Genomic DNA, 20264 nt, shown 5'->3' with positions numbered 1-20264 from the left:
CAAATGAAAAATGCAATAGGAGGCATCAACAACAATAAATCAAACAGAAAAGAGAATCAGTGAGCTCCAAGACAGGCTGCTTAAAAATATACTGAAACCAAACCAGGACACAACCAAAAAGCAAAACAGGTTTCCTGATCAACATAGATGCAAAAGTCCCCACAAAATGCTAGCAAACCAAATCCAACAGTGCATCAACAAGATTATTTACCGTGATCAAGTAGAATTCATCCCAGAGCTGCATGTTGTCCCACATGCATATCAATAAACAATACATCACATCAGCAGAATAACAGACAAAAATCATATGATCATCTCAATAGATGCAGAAAAACAAGTGATAAAATCCAACATTTCTTTATGATAAAAATTCACAAGAAATTAGTCATGGAAGGAAAGTACTTCAACATAATAAAAACCATATATAACCCAAAGTGAACATTATGCTGAACAGAAAAAAAGCTGAAAACTTTCTCCGTAAGATGTGGAATAAGGCAAGAATACTCATGTTTAGCCACTTTTATTCAACATAGTACTATAAGATGTAGACAGAGCAATCAGGCAAGAAAAATAAAAACATCCACAATAAAAAGGAAGTCAAATTGTACTCAGTTGTAAACATGATTTTTAAAAACGTTATAAGGAAAAGAGGTTTATTTTGGCTTCTGGCTCTGTAGGCTGTACAGGTAAAGGCATCTGCTTCTGGTGAGACCTCAGGAAGCTTATGATCATGGCGGAAGGCAAGTGGGGTGCTGGCATGTCACATGGCAAGAGAAGGGAGAGGTCTCAGACTTTTAAACAATCACATCTCAAGATAACTCACTCATCACCAAAGAGGATAGCACTAAACCAACCATTCATGAGGGATCTGGCCCCATGATCCATTCACCTCCCACCAGGCCCACTTCCAACACTGGAGGTCACATTTCCACATGAGATTTGGAGGGACAAACATCCAAATCACATGAATGGCACAAAGGAGCTGGGATGGAAGGCAGTCAGCAGACTGAGGCCATGGTGCTAATCCCAGGCCAGTCCCCAAATGGTGCATACACCTTGAGGCTGATGGCAGTGTCTTCTGATGGCAACAGGACGAGCTATATTCTTTCATTTTCATCCTTTTCATACCTCTATATGTTCTAATTCTTAAGCAGTGAATGAGGCTTTTAAAAGGGGGAACTTCAAAGGAATGACAGCTCGATGGCACCATCAACATGAATATGGGGGCTATCCAGCCCCAGGGCAGGGTTGGAGGGAACTGGAGTGCATATGAAGGAATCTGAACCTGAGTCCTCACCCACAGCTCTCCAGCTGCTCCCTGGTGACCAGGGAGGCTCTCTGTCCCCTCACTCTGTGCCTGGGGCTGAAGCTACCTCCATGTCACTATCATGGTCCCACCAGCATCCTGATAGCAAAACCCCACCCTGGTTTGCCTGGGACTGCAAATGAAATATAACCTCAACTTACAGTGATCCACTGTGGGCGAGTGGCCTTCCAGGTAAGCTAACCCACAGGTGGCAGGGTCCTCCCTCACTCCCACACAGTTCATTAGTAAATCTAATCACATGACCCTTGCCCTGTGAGAGGCACTTGGAAAGGTTGGGGAACAGCTGACCAGCCAGATGCAATGAGCATTTCAACTGCACTCACTCCACCCAGCCTTTAAGGTGAGAAGTCTCCAAATTATTTCACAGGTCATGCTCTGCTTTTATGCAACCTGTCTAGAGTGGACAGTGAAGTGTCCATTGTGGAAAGAGATGTACCTGTAATCCCCACTAAGGAGGCTGAGGCAGGAGACTTGCTTGAACCCAAGAGGCGGAGGCTCCAGTGAGACGAGATCACCACTGCACTCCAGCCTGGGTGACAGAGACAGACTCCATCTCAAAAAAAAAAAAAAAAAGCTGGGTGTGGTGGCTCTCTACTAAAGATACAAAAAATTAGCTGGGTGTGGTGGCATATGCCTGTAATCCCAGCTACTCAGGTGGCTGAGGCAGGAGAATGGCTTGAACCTGGGAGGCAGAGGGTACAGTAAGCCAAGATTGTGCCACTACATTGGAGCGTGGGTGACAGGGCAAGACTTCATCTCAAAAAAAAAAAAAAAATTTAGAATTTTTCATGAAACACCCACATATAAATTCTGAGTAAAGCTTTATTTTCCCCCCACTTTAATTTTTTTTTTTTTTTTAGAAAGTGAAAGAAGGGGGAAGACTCAAGATGGCCAAATAGGCACAGCTCTGGAATGGAATTCCCAGCAAGAACAATGCAGAGGGTGAGTGATCACCACATTTCCAAACGAGTTTTCACTGCCCACAGACCAGGAAATTACCAGGCCGAAAAGCACCATGAGTTTCCAGCACAGCTGTTTCAGCCGGTGCCGTGGGTTGGCACACAGAAACTCATACAAATCTGGGCAGCTGTTTCAACTGGCTCCTGGAACGCCTGGGAGACAGAGCTGCCCATTCAACTGAAAGGGAGGGGGCTGAGACAGGGAGTCAGGTGACTTGGCTCGGCGGGTACCACACCCACAAAACAATCTGAAATGCTCTGGATTGAGAGTTTCATAGCAAGTGCAGCTGAACCTGGGACAGTCCAGCTCAGTGAGGGGGATGGGCATCCACCACTACCAAGGCAGTCTGCCAATACTGAGGCAGTTCTCACTGTATCTTTATAAACAACACCTCAGGGAAGTTCACATAGCAGCTGGGCAGAGCCCGTAGCAGCTCAGCAATGCCTTTGCTGGCAGACTGTGACTAGACTAACTCTGTGCTGGGCAGGGCATCTATGAAAAAAGGCAGCAGCACGTCAGAAACTTATAAATAAAGACTAACCTTCCTAGGGAAGAGCACCTGGGAAAAGAGGCAGTTATGAGTTCTGCTGTAGCAGACTTAAACATACCTGTCCAGCAGCTCTGCACAGAATGATGGAGCTCCAAGCACAGCACTTGAGCTCCTATAAGGGACAGACTGTCTCCTCAAGCAGCTCCCCAACCCCCATATACCCAAAGAGACACCTCATAAAGGAGAGCTCAGGTCGACATCTGCAGGTACCCTTCTGGGACAAAGATAACAGAGAAGAAACTGGCAGCAAGCCTTACTGTTCTGCAGCCCCTGCAGGTGATCCCCAAACAAGCAAGGTCTGGAGTGGACCGCCAGCAGTCCTGCAACAGAGGGGCCTGTTAGGAGGAAAACTAAGAAACAGAAAGAAGTAGCTTCAACGTCAACAAAAAGGACGTCCAGAGACCCCATCTGAAAGTCACCAACTACAAAGACCACAAGTAGATAAAGCCTCTAAGATTGGAAGAAACCAGTGTAAAAAGGATGAAAACACCAAAAACTGGAACTCCTCTAAGGGATCATAACTCATCACCAGCTAGGGAACAAAACTGAATGGAGAATGAATCTGATGAATTGACAGAAACAGGCTTCAGAAGGTGGGTAATAACATTTCTCTGAGCTAAAAGAACGTGCTAACCCAATGCAAAGAAACTAAGAACCTTGAGAAAAGGTTAGATGAAATGCTAACTAGAATAAACAGCTTGGAGAAGAATATAAACAACTTGATGGAGTTGAAAAACACAGCATAAGAACTTCACAAAGCATATGCAAGTTTCAATAGCCAAATTGACCAAGCAGAAGAAGGGGTATCAGAGATTGAAGATCAACTCAATGAGATAAAACAAGAAGGCAAGATTAGAGAAAAAAGCGTGAAAAGAAATGAACAAAGCCTCCAAGAAATATGGGAGTATGTGAAAAGACCTAATCTACGTTTGATAGGTGTACCTGAATGTGATAGAGAAAATGAATCCAAGCTGGAAAACACTCTTCAGGATATTATCCAGGAGAACTTCTCCAACCTAGCAAGGCAGGCCAACATTCAAGTCCAGGAAATACAGAGAACACCACAAAGATATTCCTCAAGAGAGCAACCCCAAGGCACATAATTGTCAGATTCACCAGGGTTGAAATGAAGGACAACATGCTAAGGGCAGCCAGAGAGAAAGGTTGGGTTACCCACAAAGGGAAGCCCATCAGACTCACAGCAGACCTCTTGGCAGAAACCCTACAAGCCAGAGGAGAGTAGGGGCCAATATTCATCATCCTTAAAGAAAATAACTTGCAACTTAGAATTTCATATCCAGCCAAACTAAGCTTCATAAGTGAAGGAGAAATAAAATCATCTATGGACAAGCAATTGCTGAGAGATTTCATCACAACCAGGCCTGCCTTGTAAGAGCTCCTGAAAGCAGCACTAAACAAGCAAAGGAACAACCAGTACCAGCCACTCCAAAAACGTACCAAATGGTAAAAACCATTGATGCAATGAAGAAAAGGTGTCAACTAACAGGCAAAACATCCAGGTAGCATCAAAATGGCAGAATCAAATTCACACATAACAATATTAACCCTATATGTAAATGGGCTAAATGCCCCAATCAAAAGACACAGACTGGCAAACTGAATAAAAAGTCAAGACCCAACTGTGTGCTGTATTCAGGAAACCCATCTCACGTGCAAGGACACACATAGGCTCAAAATAAAGGGACGGAGGAAGATTTATCAAGCAAATGGAGAGCAAAAAAAAAAAAAAAAAAGCAGGAGTTGCAATCCTAGTCTCTGATAAAATAGACTTTAAACCAACAAAGATCACGAGAGACAAAGAAGAGCATTACATAATGGTAAAAGGATCAGTGCAACAAGAAGAGCTAATGATCCTAAATATATACGCACCCAATACAGGAGGACCCAGATACATAAAGCAAGTGTTTAATGACCTACAAAGAGACTTAGACTCCCACACAATAATAGTGGAGACTTTAACGCTCCACTGTCAATGTTAGACAGATCAATGAGACAGAACATTAACAAGGATGTCCAGGACCTGAACTCAGATCTGGACCAAGTGGACCTAATAGACATCTACAGAAATCTGTACCCCAAAGCCACAGAATACACATTCCTCTCAGTACATCACACATATTCTAAAATTGACCACAACTGGGGGTAAATCACTCCTCAGCAAACGCAAAAGAACAGAAACCATAACAGTCTGTCAGATCACAGGGCAATCAAATTAGAACTCAGGATTAAGAAACTGAGAACCACATAATTCATGGAAACTGAACAACTGGCTCCTGAATGTCAACTGGATAAACAATGAAATGAGGCATAAAGATGTTCTTTGAAACCAATGAGAATGAAGACACAATGTACCAGAACCTCTGGGACACATTTAAAGAAGTGTCTACAGGGAAATTCATAGCAATAAATGCCCACATGAGAAGCAATGAAAGATCTAAAATTAACACCCTATGTCAACATTGAAAGAGCTAAAGGAGCAAGATCAAAAAACTCAAAAGCTAGCAGAAGACAGGAAATAACTAAGGTCAGAGCAGAACTGAAAGAGATAGAGACACAAAAACCCTTCAAAAAAATCAATCCAGGAGCTGGTTTTTTGAAAAGATCAACAAAATAGACCGCTAGCCAGATTAATAGAAAAGGGAGAAGAATCAAACAGATGCAATAAAAAACAGTAAAGGGAATATCACCACTGATTCCACAGAAATACAAACTACCATGAGAGATTCCTAGAAATAACTATATTTCTGCTGTGAAGCGCTCATCAGGTCAGCCGTAGTGCAGCAGCACGTGGATGCACTCGTGGCTGGAGGCCTGTCAGGCATAGGCCAGTGCTGTGTTCATGTGGGTATCTTGGCCCATGTGGGTATCTACGTCCACCCCATACCAGATCAGAAGCTGCACCAGGACCACACTCCCTTTGCCGCAGGCCAGATGCAACACCCTGTGACTCTCTTCCTCCCCGCAGGTCTCGTTCATCTAGGGAGTCATGCACCAGCAGCAGGATGGCCACTTGCAGGTCCTCATCAGCAGTGGCCCTCAGCACCAGGGACAGCTCCGTGCAGAGTTGGGGGCGGGGCAGGGCGGGCACTGACCAGGAAGAGCTTCTGCTTGTGTTTGGCCCACCCAGATCCACACGGTTCCTTCTCTTCCCTTGAGGAGTCTACTAAGGGTTTCATTCAACCCTGGCTGCTGTCTTCCCAGACACTGTTGGCTAGCTCGTTCCCGATGGATGACATCTCCTTGATAGCTTGACTGCCCAGTCATCCAGGTCCAGAGATCAGATTCAGAAAAGGTGGGTGCCAAGATTATGGTGGATCCCTGAGCACTCGGTGCACATGCGAGCTAAGTTCAAATGGCCCAGTTAGGATTCTGGGTCTCACAGTCCTCACAGTGGGAGTTCCCATGCATCTTCCGATTGACTGCAGGGCCATTCATTACCTTGCTCTGGTTCATCAGCTGGGACATGTTCTTGCTGCTCTCGCAGAACTGCAGGCTGGCCAGGATCTGGCTCTTAATGACTTGGACCCAGGCATTCTGCTCCTCATACATCAGGGCTTCAAAGTGCCACATTTGGCAAGTGAGGGAACAATGATAAACTTTAAGTTTTCTTGTTCTTCAGCAGTGCCAGACAGGACGTCGGCTTTGAAGTTGATGGTGCTTTTCTTCAGTGCCTCTTTCTGTTGGAGTGGGGCAGGTCAAGCTTGGGGCTGGTGGTGCTGCACATACTGGAGCTGGAGCATACAAAGTCACCCAGCCCTGTGTCTGAATGGGGTGAGCTGCATAAACTGCTCATGTCCTTGGATAGCCCATCGGTTTTAGAGTTGGAGATGGGCGCGCAAGCTGATGTGGCTTGGGGTGGTCAGAAGGTCAGTCTCCTTATCGAGAACATTCTGCATGTAATCACATCAGCTTGGATGATAGGTCAGCATGCCAGTGTCTCATGGGGCGACATACTTCTTTTTCCACTTTTTGTTCAAAGATTTGCCACTTTGCTTCATCAGCATTCCCCGTTTCATCGGGATGGCTTGGCCACTCCTGATGCTGTCCAGACAACTCTCCATTCCTTTCTTTTGTCTGTGTCACTACCTTTCGGAGAGGTAGAACCGATGCTTGGACTGTGCTTGTGAACAGGCATGGGTGTGTTGACAGTGGGAGAAACATCAATCTGAAGTTCCTTCTGGCTGGAAGGAACAGACCAAATGGCTTGGAGAATTGGGTAGCGACTTGCAAAGTCCTATGGAAGCTGACAATTATCTTTTAATAAGATACATTTTCAGCTGGGCATGGTTGCTCACACCTGTAATTGCAGCACTTTGGAAGGCCAAAGTGGGTAGATCATGAGGTGAGGAGTTCAAGACCAGCCCGGTAAAATGGTGAAACCCCATCTGTACTAAAAATACAAAAATTAGCTGGGAGTGGTGGCATGCATCTATAATCCCAGCTACTCAGGCTGAGGCAAAAAATTGCTTGAACCCAGGAGATGGAGGTTGCAGTGAGCCAAGATTGCACCACTGCACTCCAGCCTGGGTGACAGAGCAAGACTCTGTCTCAAAAAAAAGTTTCAGTTTCTCAGAAGAAACTGAAATGTCTCAAAGATCCCCAGGTAATACACTGAGGGTCCCCAGATGAAAAGCTAGTTTGGCTTCCAAAACTTCACACTAAGTGCTATCAGTTAACAGAAGTCCTGTTTCCAAATAAAGCCAGGGACCACTACACACTGGAGGGAAGCCTCCAACAAAAGAGATCAAAACAACAGAAAACGAATTAATAAGACCAGTCTAAATCAGGAGCAAAACTTAAAAAAAAATCTAAAAATACTCTAAAAATATATAAAATTCAATAAAAATAGTAGAGAACAAAGTCACAGAGTATCCCAGAAGTAGAATAAAAAACAAAAAAAACAGAAGGGGAAAAATTAAAAACCAACATAGGAATACTGGTCTAAGCAGCCTAGGTATGAATAAGACGACTCTCAGAAAAAAAGTAACAGAAAAAATAAAATTGTCAAGAAGAGATAGTCTGCAGACTTACTAGCCTTAAAAAAAATGAAAAGATCCCCACCAAGCTGTTAGGAAATTTCTGAATCTGAGAGAGAGAGAAGCTCCTAAAAAACTTCCACAGATACTTAGCAATTGGCTATAAATAATGTACCCCACAATGGCAATAGATTCAAGAACAAACCTGTAATGAGAACACAGTTGTAAAATACCTTCAGAACCATACAGTTTAGATTCAACCTAGAGGTTTACTCTCTATCAAGGAGGAGGGGTTTTAAGACTGGTCAGATCTCTATACATTTCCACCCAGGAAAATGTGTTCAAGTACAAGACAGGATAACAGGACAGAAGGAAACACAGAATCAGGACTCAGGTGATCCCACACAAGACGGTAGTTAATGTGTCATCACAGAAGACTTTAAGGAGATAGCACAGAAAAGCACTCTTGAACTAGGATGACAAAAGGCCGAGAAAGTTGCCCCACTCCCAAAAAAAGGAAATGTGTTTTAGCAGATGAAAAATACCTTTGAAAAGCATGTGATAAATTCTACAGCCCTTGGAGGTGGAAACAGATGTTAGAAAACAGGCAAGTAGAGTCAGAAAATTAGCTTCATGCTAAAAAATAATGGATGTGAAAGCAGACCACCCAGAGGCTACTGACTGCGTGTGGCTGGATAAACTAACATAGGCTTGGAAGAAAGAGAAGATCCAAGAGAAGGACAGAAGTGCTCAGATTTCAGAGGAAGAATGGAGGAAATGTAATGCAACGGCACTATGGAAACACCTTATGACTTCGTGAATAATATTTGCATAGTGATAACCATGTGTGTATCCCTGATTTAATTAAAACAGGCTACGATTGGAAGAAACGGAGAAAATCAGGTCCTGGTGTAGCGCGGAAGGTGTGCTTTCACTTGCTATGAAAGGAAGTCAATAGACAGTGCTGATAATTAACTTAGTGATTCTGTTTTTGTTATTTCACTAAAAATAAGATTAAATACTTAAAGCAGATCCTTCTACCACAACCAGACTATTGAAGTTAACTTAAATGTCAGAAATCCTTAACAGGTGTACACACTAAGCTAAAGACTCTTCTGTATGAATTTGATACTTAGGGAAATAGAAGAGATTTAGAAAATCCACAGTAAGAGGTCCGTGCACTGGGTCCCCATTATAATTTAAAGCAATCAAGAGAGATGTACTTTTACGTCAAACTATCAATTTCTTAACTTTTTGACTGTTTACTTATGTGGTTTATACACTTGCTTTCTCTTTTTTCTTGTGCTATGAAAAATAAAACTGGTCACTTTTGATACAAATACCAGAACATAAAAGTAGTTGTTATGGTCTTACTGATTATTCCTATGTAGAATGAGACAAAGTTCCATTTACAAATATTATTTTCAACAATTTATAATTTAAATTATCTGGCATAAATCTTAAAGTAAAATCTAAAATCTTTGTTTTTTTACCTAGTTAACTTTTTCTTTCTATTACATACAAATGAAAGAATGCTCATGTACAAAGGAAAGGGCAATAAAATGAAACCAGATGACAAATGTAGCTAATTAGAGACTTTAACTTGCATGTATGAGCCATGGTCCATTAGTATTCTCCCGTCCTGCATTTACACATAGGTTGCCTTAATTGCCAGACCCTAAGAGCTAAGAGCGCTAATAACTACTTTGGGCCGGGCACCCATCTCTAGACGCACCAGAAGCCCTGTAAGCATCTCGAACCACACTTAGTGGTTATTGACTAATATGTCACTAAAAAACAAACAAAAAAAGGGTCTTTACACAACTAGAAAGTGACCTATCTTAAATTTTAAAATGAATATACAAATCTAATTGGACATGGTGTCTGCAGCACAATCTTTTCTTTCTAAAAAAAAGGCTAGAATGGTAAAAGCTCCAAGAGGGGCTTGGGCCATGCTTTGGTTCCTATGCTGCCTCCGCCTTCGATGCTGGAAGGGCCTTGTAGGCAGACATTCCTGCCACTGAAGAGTGAGGGACATGGAATAGCTTTACCATTTCCATGCTCTCTAGGTGTGAGAAGCCAATGCTCTGGAAGGAACTGGGAAATACAATTCTGATACGGATTGGATATGTTCTCCCTCCAAATCTCATGTTAAAATGTGACCCTTAATGTTGGAGACAGGGTCTAGTGGGAGGTGTTTGGGTAATGGCGGTAGATTCCTTATGAATGGCTTGATCCCATCCCCATGGTAATAAGCAAATTCTCATTCTGGGGGTTTAAAACAGTTTCATACCTTCCTCCGACCCTCTCTACCACCTCTCTCCATATGTGGAGCCACCTGCTTCCCCTGTGCCTTTCATCACGATTGTAAGCTTGCTGAGGCCCTCACCAGAAGCAGATGTTGAAGCCATGTTTGTACAGCCTAAAGATCTATGAGCCCATTAAACCTCATTTTGTTGTAAATTACCCAGCCTTAGTTATTACTTTATATTAATGCAAAAATGAACATAAATTCTAACTAGAAATAATTGACTCAAGACAGGCAAAGTCTACTCAAACTAGAAAAAGGTTAACAAACTCCCATATTTTGCTATGCTACATTACTTTGCATATTATTATAGGACCCTCACTAGTGTGCCTGCTGTTTAAACCAACTGAAAAACTTGGCTATGCATGGCTTTCTAGCAAGTAAGTGAGGATTGAACATAACACTGAGGAAAATAAGCAGGAGTAGGGCATGTTTGAATTTACGTTTACATCAAATGAGATTGTTAATAACTTAAAAGTTTTGAGTAGCATAAACTTGGATGTGATAAACGCATGTGGTCCGAGGACTGTGTAAGAGGAAGCCAAAAGCACAGAGTCAATCCCCAAGGATGGACAACCATGTTTTTTCATTTTTTTAAATGGAAACCAAGCCGAGTACAACAAATTATAAATTGTTGAAAATAATATTTGTAAATGGAACTTTGTCTCATTCATCTTCCATCATTCATCTTTAAAATGTGCTCTTTGAAGCAAGGGAAAAGGGACAAAGAATGATGAATAAAGACACACCTATGACGCCTCCATCACATGACAAATTGTGTTGATAAAAGATGGCAAAATGTATAAACAAGAAGTTTCCATGTTTTCACTAACATGGTAACAAAGCAAAGTACATCACACGTTAAAATGGGACAAGTGACTATGTGAGAAGTTGAAAATTTTAAACCAATATGAGTTTTTCTAAATGCTTTGTATAGTACATCTGATCAAACAAGAGTTTTCACCTTTTCTTGACAGAAAAAACAGTGTTGTCTGTTGTCTCACCATGTGTTGGAGACGTCCTGAGGCGTATCGTGCTTGCATCTGGTTGGTCAGAAGTGTTGTACTCAAAGCTGTGTCTATAGAGGGAGACAATAAAAAAAGATGTGACGATTGATAAAAGTGAATCAACTCGTTTATTCGGCTGCTGCATTTAGGCTGTTTACCTACCTCTACTTTTATCTATTGAAATGAATGTATAGACATAGGATAGAACCAGGCAAGATGGCACACACTTGTAGTCCCAGCTCCTCAGGAGGCTGAGATGGGAAAATCCCTTGAACCCAGGTCAGGAATTTGAGGCCACCATGAGTAACACAACGAGACCCTCCTTTATTTAAAAACAAACAAAGGAACAAAAAAAGAAAAATGTTGGCTTTGAGTCGTACAAAATCAGCTTTGCATAAAATAAATCAAGATGGCAGTACATTTTAAAAGACAGGTCTATTTTATAGGCAAAATATGTATCCTGGAGTTTAAATTAAAAAAAAAAATTCGGCATATCTGTCATTTCCATGTCATTCTGAGGACACAGAACCTTAGTTCTGTTAAGTAGCTGTCTTCCATAGTCATGTGAGATCTCTAAGTCTTTATTTCTTCATTAGCAATACATAGGGAGAACGAACATACACAGGCTGCATTTGTATTGAAAAGGGCCAAATGACACATAAGTAAGCTGTGTTGTAATCCTAAAGAATGACAATAGGCTGGGCAAGGTGGCTCATGCCTAAATCCTAGCACTTTGGGAGGCCAAGGCGGGTGGATCACGAGGGCAGGAGTTCAAGACTAGCCTGGCCAAGATGGTGAAACCCCGTCTCTACTAAAAATATAAAAACTAGCTGGTTGTAGTGGCGAGCACCTGTAATCCCAGCTACTCGGGAGGTTGAAGCAGAGAACTGCTTAAACCCAGGAGGTTGCAGTGAGCTGAGATCATGCCACTGCAACTCCAGCCTGGACAAAAGAACGAGACTGTCTCAAAAATAAATAAAGAGCCCCTTTTGGAATCTCATTTGTCACTACTCATTTACTAACTGGCATGTAAAATTACTCAGAGGCTTTCCTTACACCACCAAGTAGAGTCTTTTACACAAGTACTTACATGCTTTGTGTATAAAGGTATAATCTATTAATTCGCATATTTGTTTATTCTGAAGCAATCCTTAAATATCTTAAAAGTGAGTATAGTACTTCCAAGTTACAGAGTGACACTTATCATGTCTTAATTATCCTACCTCTTAAAAAATTAAGAGCCCAACCAAAGTTTAAATAAAAAAGCTAGAGCTGTAAGACATTTCCTCTACAGTGATGAAATCTCTGGCATTTAAATGAAACCAAGGAGCCAACTGGATTTAGTATCTTTATGATATAATGTTTTCTATTTTGAACATTTTAGTTTTTATTCAAGAACCATATTGTTAACCAGAATTATTTTTACTTAGATTCATCTCTGCAGAATTTTAGAGGCAAACCAATTGTTCTCTCTTTTCTACTCCCTCCCGTCCCCCTGCCTCTGTAGAAATGGAAAAACTCCAACTTTATCTTTCAACAAGATCCTACTGTCAGGATGGGGAAGGACAAAGGGGAAGCCACTGCAACAAACACTCTTACATAGGCAAGGTCTGGCACTTTAACCTTCAGTCTTTACATAGCACATGTAATAGTCAACGTTACATGTCTTTGGAAAGTTTTGACCACCAACCATCCCCACCTGTCTTTCAGAACAAGGAGGTAAATAAAGCCTGTTAAGTCCACCAGATTAAGTCTGGAGACATATTTTGTGTTAAAGTAAGAATTTTAAAGTAATCAGAGCCTCATGGGTAAACTCCTTTGGGAGAAAACCTCCAAATACCCACCCATTTTTCTGCAGCCCTGGCCGTGACATTTCACACCTTTCACAATTATTTTAAGTACCCTCCATTTTCTTTCCTTCTGTGTTCAAATTACAGTTAGAAGAAACTAAGCAGTTTCTATCAAGGTGACTTAAGGCACCCCATTAAGAATACCATATAGTCTCTCCCACAGCAACCTCCATTCTGATTTTAAATAAGAAATCCCCAAACATTTGAGTATGAATTGTCCTGAGATTTAGCTACTTTAACAAAGGAAACAATTAGGCACTTACCTGGTTTCTTAACTTAGGTAGCATCTAGGTAGGTACAAAGAAAGAACAAGATGGGTAGTGGAAAGTTGGGATATTTCAGTTTTTATTGAGAAAAGGGAGAATATTTCAAAGAAGCCTCAACAAAGTCCCCACAGCATAATAAATAAAGCTACAGAGAAGAGGAGTCATAAATAAATGGTCCTATGCCAGCCTGGGAGAATGAGATGAGGGAGCAAGAACTGGGCGTTTGGGAGGGGAGGAGAAAGGAAACTGACTGGACTCTCTGCAGAAAGACTAAGGGGTAGGAAGGTAAGGAAGAACCAGCCTTTGTCCCTGGCCAGCTCTGGGAAAGCTGACTACGGCCTGCCATCGTGTCCCCAGCTGCTGCATCATAGATCTCAGCTTCACAGGGACACAATGACCCCTGGTGCTGTTCCAACTCAGGGCTGGCCCTGGGGCGCACACAGCAGGTCAGTATGTTCCCCATGGGGCGCCTCTACTCCTGTCTGCCACCGCCTATGCCTCTGCTGACAGCTTTGGCCACACCCTCCTGCTGCCCTAAGCTGAGGCTATGCTGCAGTTGCAGAGACCGTCTTGCTGCTGCTCGCCTGCCCACCCCACAGCCCAGTCCCAGCAGGGGCTCGGGCCAAGCCCTGCACCCTGCTGCCTCCCCTGAGTTGACTTGTCTGGGAGGGTGAAGACCAGCTGACTTAACAGGTTATGAACCAAACAAGCACTGAAAGACATAACTGCCTGAATGGAGTACAGACGGAGCTCCTCCTTAGGCAGTCACCTACAGACTGAAGCCCACTGGCCCAGGTGGGAGCCCAGGCATGTGGCTCACAATGCCCCACCCTGACTGCCTCACCTCCCCCACATCTCAGAATACCCTGCCTAGGCTGCTCTCCTGGCAGAAGGGGAAGCAGGCACGTCTTAAGAGGTGACTGCACAGAGTATAAGCATGTGAAGGAGCAACTGTCAAACACGTATAAAACCATCAGATCTCAGCTGGGCACAGGGGCTCACGCTTGTAATCCCAGCACATTTGGAGGCTAAGGTGGGTGGATCATTTGAGGTCAGGAGTTTGAGACCAGCCTGGCCAACATAGCGAAACCCCGTCTCTACTAAAAATACAAAAATTAGCTGGGCGTGGTTGCACCTGCCTGTAATCCCAGCTACTGAGGAGACTGAGGCAGGAGAACTGCTGGCACTCAGGAAGTGGAGGCTGCGGTGACCCAAGATTGTGCCACTCCACTCCAGCCTGGGCAACAGCGTGAGAATCTGTCCCAAAAACACCACACACAACTCCATGAAATCTCATGAGAACTCACTGAGTATAGTAAGAACAGCATGAGGAAAACTGCCCCCATAATCCAATCATCTCCCACCAGGCCCCTCCCTCAACACATGGGGATTACGGGGATTACAATTCAAATGAGATTTGGGTGGAGACGTGGCCAAACTGTATCAGAAAGTAAAGGCAGAAGTCATGCTTGGAGGGGAAGTGACGTTGTAGATTAGTATATTTTTAAAAGAACTCTTTTTGTTTTGAGACAGATTCTTGCTCTGTTGCCCAGGCAGTGGCATAATCTTGGCTCACTGGAACCGTCGCCTCCTGGATTCAAGTGATTCTCATTTAAGTGCCTCAGCCTCTCAAGTAACTGTGATTACAGGAGCCCAACACCACATTCAGCTAATTTTTGTATTTTAAGTAGAGACAATATTTCACCATCTTGGCCAGGCTGATCTTGAACTCCTGACCTCAAGTCATCCACCTGCCATGGCCTCCCAAAGTGCCGGGATTACAGGCGTGAGCCACCGCTCCTGGCCAGAACATTTTTTGATGTGGATTTCAAAATGCCTCCGTTTCATTCAACATTAAGTCCCTGCCCCATGCCAGGCACTGTATGTATGAAACAGTCCCAACTCTCAATGGGCGTAGGCAGGTACGGAAAGGCTTAAGGAGTTTGTTTTCCGAGACCGTACTGCTGGACAGTATTAACCTGGGATACAAACCCACCTCTGTTTGACCTTAAATTTGATGCTAGTTTTAATTATATTCTGAGGATTGGAGTCATTGAACTATACAAAGATGAGGAGTGTCTGTCAGATGTTGTGTAGTGGTCTGTTTAATAAGGAAGAACTGAAGGGAGCAACAAGACTAATTAAGAGACTTCAAAGGAAGAGTAATGCTACAGGCAGTGGCAGTGACAAGAGTGGAGGAAAACGTTTTGCGATCATCTGGGAGACAGAATAGGAAGTGCTTGGTCATGAGATCTGAAAGAAGAGGGGAGGTAGAGGGAAAACAGAGCTGCTCAGGCTCTGCTGGGGAAGACTGGGTACGCAGCAGTGCCTTCCTCCTGGCACAGAATGTAGGAAGAAATAGGTGAGGAGGAACAGAGTTTCTTTACTCTCAGTGTCACATTAAAATCAATTCTCTGGTCAAAAGTTGAATATCAATCTCTGTAGGCTACATCCATTTCTGGCATCCCAACATGTTTTCAAAACCACACACATACTAAATCAAACTATTAAGAGTAACTGGGGAAATTTTCTAAAATGAGCATGTTAAGAATATCACCATTTTTTATTACTTTCATGGAGTAACTTTGAACCTCTGATTACAGAAATGAAAAGCAGACATCTTCTCCTTTTAAATTTCCCCAGTTACTCTTAATAGTTTGATTTAGTATCTGTGTGGTTTTGAAAACATATGTTGGGATGCCAGAAATGGATGCAGCCTACAGAGATTGATATTCAACTTTTGACCAGAGAATTCCATTTTAATGTGACACTGAGAGTAGAAAACTTTTCCTCCTCACCTATTTCTTCCTATGATTATAGCAAGTGAGGGATCTGGTATAAAATAAAGTTAATACACGCAGCAAAACATTTAGAATTCTATTGTCCTCAGAACAGAGAAGGCAATGGAAGCCATGGGCGTGGGAGTGATTGCCTTGAGAAGTTGTGTATAGTAAAGAGGAGTGCAGAGAAAAGACCTGGGGAATAGGGCGATTTACACGGCATTAAAGTCGAGCTTACAGAATTGAGCAGTAGGAGTCAAGGGACCTGAGTATGAATCAGGAACAGCTGCTCCCCTGAGTCACTAGAAAGGAGAAGATGTCTGCTTTTCATTTCTGTAACAGCAGCACCTAGCACAGGGCCTGGTCAATAGATACTCAATATGTATAATCTCAATGCACAGAGTCAAGTGTTGCCAGGAGCGCAGGACAGCTACAAATCAGCTATGGCAACTCAGTGACTGGGCTTGCGTCCGTGTGAGTGAGCGAGCCGCGTGTCAGGGCAACTCGGTGACTGGGCTTGCGCGCGTGTGAGTGAGCGAGCCGCGTGTCAGGGCAACTCGGTGACTGGGCTTGCGTGCGTGTGAGTGAGCGAGCCGCGTGTCAGGGCAACTCGGTGACTGGGCTTGCGTCCGTGTGAGTGAGCGAGCCGCGTGTCAGGGCAACTCGGTGACTGGGCTTGCGTCCGTGTGAGTGAGCGAGCCGCGTGTCAGGGCAAATTAGTGGACTGGAGGTGAGAAAACAATGACACAACCGAGGGCTTCTCTCCCTGTATCTGGCTGAGAGGAGGAGGGGGCAGTGGCAGCTAAAGGAAAACGCGTGGTAAAGACAGCCTTTCATTCCAAGATTCCACAAAAAGGGTGAGGGTACTTCTGTGTTAAAGCGAAAGAGCCAACAGAGAAAACACATTTTTGAGGTTAGAAGAGAAGGAAGAACGAATGCACGAGGGCCCCAAAGGCACAGGTGCATGCAATCCGGATTTGGGAGAGATTAGCTTTGGACTCCTACAAAATCAAGAAGGGAGAAAGGACCATGTGATACTTCTGGTCTCTAGAGAGATTTCTGGTAGAGGAAAGGTTAAGGAAGAGATCTTTCTATGATCTTTATTTTAACAGACTTTTCAAAAACCTATTGTGGGGAAAAAGGATATTATGTATAGAGAAGTCTGCACTTCTTGATACACCTAACCCCAAAAAAAGCTTAAAGCACCAAACAAAACCCAAATAATGTCTTCCCTAAAAGTGGGTAACACCACCATGCCTGGCTAATTTTTTTTTTGCATTTTTAGTAGAGAGGGGGTTTCACCATGTTGGCCAGGCAGGTCCCGAACTCCTGACCTCAAATGATCATCTACCTTCCTTGGCCTCCTAAAGTGCTGGGATTACAGGTATGAGCCACCACAGCTGGCCAAAGCTCTTCATTTCTATGTGCACACCCAGTAGAAATGCCTAATGTTGATGACGGCTTGAAGGGTGCAGCAAACCACCATGGCACATGTATACCTGTGTAACAAACCTGCACATTCTGCACATGTATCCCAGAACTTAAAGTATAATAAAAAATTCCAATCATGTTTAATTCATATTAAAATCATTGATTTAACATGAATGCCTTTATTCAATCACATCATCTTAAATTTAGTGTTAGGAATAAGTGATATACTGTATTTATAGAGAACATTCAGAAAGTTTCAATACCTACTTTCAGCTTATTCTTTCCAAGTGACTTTTAGACCTCTAGAAATGGATCATTATAAATCAGATTCTAACTTCACAAAAGAACATGTTATACAAGCATTTCTCAAATTACAGACCCATCTCAATGTTTACTGCTGTTGGCGATAACTGTTCAGGAGGACATTATCCAGATTACAACACGTTTTCTAAAGTCGTTCCATTTTATTTCTTATAAGACCAGTTCAAATCATAAACCTAATACATAATCAAACAATTACGTTGTTTCCAAATAGGCCTTTTCTTGTATATTTGAATTTAATCCCCACCTCTACAATACCACTTTATTTATGAGTATAAGAAACAAAACAAGGCCAAGCGAGGTGGCTCACGCCTATAATCCCAGCACTTTGGGAGATCGAGGCAGGCGGATCACTTGAGGTTAGGAGTTCGAGACAAGCCTGGACAACATGACAAAGCCCTGTCTCTACTACAAATGCAAAAATTAGCCAGACATGGTGGCACATGCCTGTAGTCCCAGATACTTAGGAGGCTGAGGCAGGAGAATCGCTTGAACCCAGAAGGCAGAGGCTGCAGTGAGCCAAGATCACGCTATGGCACTCTAGCCTGGGGAACAAGAGCAAGACATCATCTCAAAAGAAAAACAAAAAAACAAAAAAACATTGTTTCCTGAGTCTAATTAAGGATAGTAGGAGAGAAAAAAGTCTGCTTTCTAGAAAAACATAATAGCTTCACTTAAATAACTTACTGAAGATGTCTAATTATGATACGGCTAACATAATACACTGGGACTGTGCGATAGAATGAAATAGACAAATTCATTAATAGAGTTCAGCTTTCCTTCTTTGTGGGGAAAAAAGCAACCAAATGTTTGTGTTCCTAAGCTGCCAACTTTTTATTTTTGAGACAGAGTCTCACTTTGTCATCCAGGCTGGAGTGCAGTGGTGCTATCTCAGCTCACTGCAACCTCAGCCTCCCGGGTTCAAGCGATTTTTCTGCCTCAGCCTCCTGAGTAGCTGAGACTACAGGCACCGCCACCACGCCCAGCTAATTTTTGTAATTTTAGTAGAGATGGGATTTCACCATGCTGTCCAGGCTGGTCTCGAACTCCTGACCTCAGGTCATCCGCCCACCTTGGCCTCCCTAAGTGCTGGAATTACAAGCATAATCAAGGTTTCATTATGACCACTCCACCCAAATACATCCAAATTCCCACCCGAGTACAAGGAATAACACAGTGCTTCCTATGTAACTCATCAGTAATAGCTTAATTCTAAATACAAAACATTAAACAGAAATCCAGTGTTATTATTTTGATGTCTTCCTTTCCTGCCTAACAAAAAAAGTTTCAAAACTAAAGTAGATATAGTTTTCCAAGTAGAGTTGGAAAAGTAGAGTTGTTGACAGATGCCCAGTCTTTTCAATTATCCGAGTGGCCCTGCTTGGGGTGGAACACGTTCAGTCACATTTAGTTATAAGATCTCTGACACCGATTTGAAAGGGAAAATGCAAGCCAAACCCTGTCAGTTCTACTCTGGAAAGATCAGTCCGTGGTAGTACTGAGAGTAGAACGTATCACTCCGAATCTCTCTCGTGTCCAATCAAGAACAATGAGAATTTAAAGCTATAAAGCAGGAAAATATTTCAGACATCCTGCTCCAAAAGGAAGACAGATTGACAAGTTGTGCTTTCAGTACCTCATCAGGTCTGCTACAAGTCAAAGGTAAAAGAGAAGGGTTGACAGTGAACGATTCGGTTTCTCGTGAATGGACTGCCCCACGAGGTATGCCAGCTTGTGGGCATAGTGGCAAGGTGCTGGAACTCGAATGGTGCCCTTTAGTAGAAAAAAAGAAAAACACAACTAAATATTTTTCACTTTACATCTTTCCCTAAATTTAAGTTCATAGAAGCCAATGCAGAGGTCCAACGTTGTTTAATCTTGAATATTACATTTAAAATATCTAAAGAGAAAAAAAGTACTTACTGGCAAATTATAATACATGTGGCACAGACAGTAAGTTAAACGCTGCACTGTATCTGGGCTCAAGCCAATCGTGTCATAGATGACGTTATAATGAGTGGGGGTAACAGTCCCTTCTTTCACATGCTGACTCACGACAAAAAAGTCATACCTGGAATTAGAGGACATGTGGGTATCAGCTCATTTGAAAAAGAAGGTATAGTAAAGCTGATGTCTGAAATGAAAACATCTAGTATAACAGCTTACAAAGATCTCTTCTGTAGACTTAAGTTTCCTTTACATTCAGAAACCTGTCTAACTGATAAACGATGTGAGAAAGCAAATCTGTAGAAGGCAATTAAATAACTGACACAGATAGTAACTCTCCTAGGATTTTGACTTCAAATATATGCACTGAAACCTGGAGGACGAAACAAGACTGGCACATTTGATCTGATACGGGTGTAGATAATTATGTTCAGAGACCCTGGGATGAAGACCTGCTGCCTCACTGAGAATCACTGGACTATAAACTTCTTAGACGGGCCGGGCGTGGTGGCTCATGCCT

The 20264-nt window shown here is 42.8% G+C and overlaps 1 protein-coding gene, 1 long non-coding RNA gene and 1 pseudogene across 2 annotated transcripts in view; 1 reads left to right on the top strand and 2 right to left on the bottom strand.

Annotated features, from left to right (window-relative positions):
• LOC144577612 (uncharacterized) overlaps window positions 1-11263 on the top strand; it is a 31898-nt gene extending 20635 nt beyond the window's left edge. The window contains exons 3-4 of the long non-coding RNA XR_013521879.1: window positions 2188-2269; window positions 11120-11263. This is a non-coding gene — a long non-coding RNA (uncharacterized LOC144577612). The remainder of the gene's footprint in view (window positions 1-2187; window positions 2270-11119) is intronic.
• Window positions 5595-7817, bottom strand: LOC100397572 (arf-GAP with GTPase, ANK repeat and PH domain-containing protein 1 pseudogene; annotated as a pseudogene).
• Window positions 7920-20264, bottom strand: part of PIWIL3 (piwi like RNA-mediated gene silencing 3) — a 60193-nt gene continuing 47848 nt past the window's right edge. Inside the window, exons 19-21 of the mRNA XM_035267762.3 lie at window positions 19721-19868; window positions 19434-19570; window positions 7920-11220 (exon numbers count right to left, since the gene is read on the bottom strand). Of these exons, the coding sequence (XP_035123653.3) occupies window positions 19454-19570; window positions 19721-19868 (265 nt within the window). The 3' untranslated portion in view covers window positions 7920-11220; window positions 19434-19453. The remainder of the gene's footprint in view (window positions 11221-19433; window positions 19571-19720; window positions 19869-20264) is intronic.

This window comes from Callithrix jacchus, chromosome 1, assembly GCF_049354715.1.
Source record: "Callithrix jacchus isolate 240 chromosome 1, calJac240_pri, whole genome shotgun sequence".
Classification (NCBI taxonomy): domain Eukaryota; kingdom Metazoa; phylum Chordata; class Mammalia; order Primates; family Cebidae; genus Callithrix; species Callithrix jacchus.
This window is presented reverse-complemented; position numbering and strand designations above follow the sequence as displayed.